The 3,737-nt window shown below is 40.1% G+C and overlaps 1 protein-coding gene across 1 annotated transcript; it reads left to right on the top strand.

Moving 5' to 3' along the window:
• Positions 1 to 1,907: 1,907 nt before the first annotated feature.
• LOC113904740 (olfactory receptor 52K2) lies at positions 1,908 to 2,852 on the top strand. The gene has a single exon (XM_027561832.1). The coding sequence runs from the start codon at positions 1,908 to 1,910 to the stop codon at positions 2,850 to 2,852; it is 945 nt and encodes a 314-aa protein (XP_027417633.1).
• Positions 2,853 to 3,737: the final 885 nt, after the last annotated feature.

Here is a 3,737-nt window from a genome sequence, read left to right as displayed (position 1 = left end):
AGGGCAATGAGTTAGTTTTCTTTAACCTGAGCATGAGCTACTTGTGGAGCAACAAGGTGGAAGCAGATTGAAGTGATACAAGACCCTGAATTTGAAGGTAGGAAACCAGAGTTCTCCAAGTTCAACTTTGATCTTTGACACTTACCAACCATATGACTGTCAATATTTGTAGATTTCTCAATTCAAACACATAATTTACTGAGCACTTTTTAATGTTCTAGATTTGTGCTTTTTTTTTAAGAAATTTTCCAGTTTTACTGGGATACAGTTGACATAACATTGAATTAGTTTAAGGTGTATAATACAATGATTTAGTACATGGATATAGTACAAAATGATTACCACTAGCTAATATCTATCACTTCACATAGTTATTTTTCTTGTGATGAGAACTTTAAGATATATTCTTTTAACAACTTTCAAATATAGGAGTATTTTTTTAATCTTTATTGAATTTGTTACAATAGTGCTTCTGTTTTATGGTTTGGTTTTTTGGCCACAAGGCATGTGGCATCTTAGCTCTTCGACCAGGAATCAAACCCATACCCCCTGCACTGGAAGGTGAAATAACCACTGGACTACCAGGGAAGTCCCTACACTATATTTAACTGAAGTACCCATGTTGCATTTTATATCCCCAGAACTTACTTATTTTATATCTGGAACTTTGTGCCTTTTGACCACCTTCAGCCGTACCCCAAACCCCACCTCCCAACCACCAATCTGTTTTTATGAGTTTGGTTTTTCTCTTTCTTCTAGGTTCCATGTGTAAGTGATATCACACACTATTTGCTTTTCTTCGTATTACTTGTTCCACTTAGCATGATGCCCTCAGTGTCCCTCTGTGTTGTCACAGATGCAGGATTTTCTCCTTTTATATGGCTTAATAGTATTTCATTGTGCATGTATGCCACATTTTCTTTATACTTTCATCCACTGTACTGAGTGTTTTAAAAGATTATCTCAGTTAATCCTCAGAAGAAACTTTATGTAGGAACTGAGAGAAAAGAAAAGGGACACCATTCAAATTTTTGGGAAACAAATGATTCTGCATTTTCACAATAAATGATGGTAAAAGTAGGGGAAAAAAGATAAAAAATCCCAGAAAGAAGAACAAAGATGTGAAACCCAAGAAATTCAGAGGCCAATCTTTCAAAAACTGAGTGGAACATCTCTTCTGAATGTCATGAATTGTAGAAGGAAAAGTAGTTGAAGGTAGAAGTATATCAAGATAAAAGTTAAATTTGAAGGGAAGGAGAATAATGGGGCTTTTCACATTCTCAAGTTAACTGGAGGTGATGGGGCTTTATGGCCCTACTTGAGATATCTAAGTGATGACCAATAATATCAATATCAGTATATTGATCAGTATATTGATATTATAATATCAATACTTAGAGGAAGCAACTTTTCAGAAAGTGCCAGGCTTAATTATTTGTTATGTATTTAAGCTTTACATTTCAGAAGAGAAACTCCCCTTTATAATTAGGAGTACAGGTTGAGATGGGAGGCAAAGGAAGACAGTGAATGTTTTAGGATAAGATTTGAATTGAGCAGGTATCTATGTCCTTTATAAAGCTGTCCTTGGCTACACAAAAACCACAAAAGCTCTTCATCCACTCACTTCTTTTATGAAGGAAGCCTTCTTAGCTCTATTGCAATTTGATGTCCTGACCACTCAATAGTTTTATAAGCATCTTGAGGGCAGAGATGATACATAATGTTCCACAATTCATATTATGATTACTTTGTAATTTCTTTTAAGGTCCAGAAGTAGAGTCAAGGGTTAAGCCTTCCATGTAAATGATAAGAGTTTGAACTTGAACACTATAATCCTGCTGATACTGTGTACTCCCTGGACGGCCCCTGAGTAAGGGGAGACTAGAGAAAGAGAATTTCTGTTGGTCATGTCAGCTTCCAATATCACCTTAACTCATCCAGCAGTCTTCCTGTTGATGGGGATCCCAGGCCTGGAGCACCTACATGTCTGGATATCCATTCCATTCTGCTCAGCCTATACACTGGCCCTGCTTGGCAACTGCACCCTCTTCTTCATCATTCAGGCTGATGCAGCCCTCCACGAGCCCATGTACCTCTTTTTGGCCATGTTGGCAGCCATTGATCTGGTCCTTTCTTCTACAGCACTTCCCAAAATGCTGGGCATCTTCTGGTTCAGGGATCGAGAGATCAACTTCTATGCCTGTCTGGTCCAGATGTTCTTTCTCCACTCCTTCTCCATCATGGAGTCTGCAGTGCTGCTGGCCATGGCCTTTGACCGCTATGTGGCCATCTGCAAGCCACTGCACTACAGCACCATCCTCACCGGGCCACTTATCACCAAGATCGGCTTGGCTGCTGTGACTCGGGCTGTGACACTAATGACTCCACTGCCCTTTCTGCTCAGACGCTTCCACTACTGCCGAGGTCCAGTGATTGCCCACTGCTACTGTGAGCACATGGCCGTGGTAAGGCTGGCCTGTGGGGACACTCGCTTCAACAACATCTATGGCCTTGCTGTGGCCATGTTCATAGTAGTGTTGGACCTGCTCTTTGTTATTCTGTCTTACATCTTCATCCTCCAGGCGGTTCTACAGCTTGCCTCTCAGGAGGCCCGCTATAAGGCCTTTGGGACCTGTGTGTCTCACATAGGTGCTATTTTAGCCTTTTACACACCTGTTGTCATCTCCTCAGTTATGCACCGGGTAGCTCGCCAGGCTGCTCCACATGTGCACATCCTTCTTGCCAATTTCTATCTGCTCTTCCCACCCATGGTCAATCCCATCATCTATGGGGTCAAGACCAAGCAGATTCGTGAACGAGTCTTAGGACTGTTCCTGAGAAAGGATGTGTAAGTGACAGTGAGGTGCTGGCAGAGATAGAGTGGGATAGGCAGAAAACTGAATAGGGGTAAGGGAATGAGGATGAAGAAGGTAGAGGGTTACCAGACTTCTGTGTTCAGTTCTTTCCTGGTGAAATGAAAAATGAACTGGTGTCCTAAAACTTGGAGTCACCAGTCTGATGAGGACTCAAGTTTCCTTGTATTCTGGTAGCCTCTAGGACTCAAACTGCTGACTTAGAGAAGACAGCAAAGACTCCAATTTTCTATCAAAGGCAAAGGTTTGACCCACCCTTCTCCCCAACATCACCTAATAACACAGAGATGCTTTTGAGATAATTTACTAGTGGATTTGATAAATTAATCCAGTCCAGACTTAGATAAGGATCAACATTTCATCCAAGGCAGGAATGTTCCTTTAGTCTGACAGCTCATGCTCCATCTCTGCTTAAATATTGGATCGGCCAAAAGGTTCCTTTCATTTTTACCCCATAAGATGGCTCTAGTAGTGATTAGTTGTCTTTCAGTTCATTTGAAACAGTTTTGTTAGATTGTACATGGACAGCTGTCATATCAGCATACATTTAAAAAAATTTACAGCTACAAAAGTAATTTTAATGTTGAAGATGAAAACAACATTTTTGGCATATTATTCATTATTTCAAGAAGGGAAAAAATACAACTGAAATGCAGAAAAGAATTTTGTGCAGTGTGTGGAGAAGGTGCTGTGACTAATCCGATGTCTAAAAGTGGTTTACAAAGTTTCATGTTCCATGTTCTGGTAGAGGAGTTGATGTTGATAGCAATCAAGTTGAGACATGAAGAACAATCAACATTATACCATACAGGAGATAGCCAACATACTCAAAATAATGCATATTAAGTGTTGAGAATCATTTAT

The sequence above is a fragment of the Bos indicus x Bos taurus genome, chromosome 15 (genome assembly GCF_003369695.1).
Source record: "Bos indicus x Bos taurus breed Angus x Brahman F1 hybrid chromosome 15, Bos_hybrid_MaternalHap_v2.0, whole genome shotgun sequence".
Lineage (NCBI taxonomy): Eukaryota > Metazoa > Chordata > Mammalia > Artiodactyla > Bovidae > Bos > Bos indicus x Bos taurus.
The sequence above is the reverse complement of the archived record's forward strand: the minus strand, read 5'-3'. Positions and strand labels throughout refer to the sequence as shown.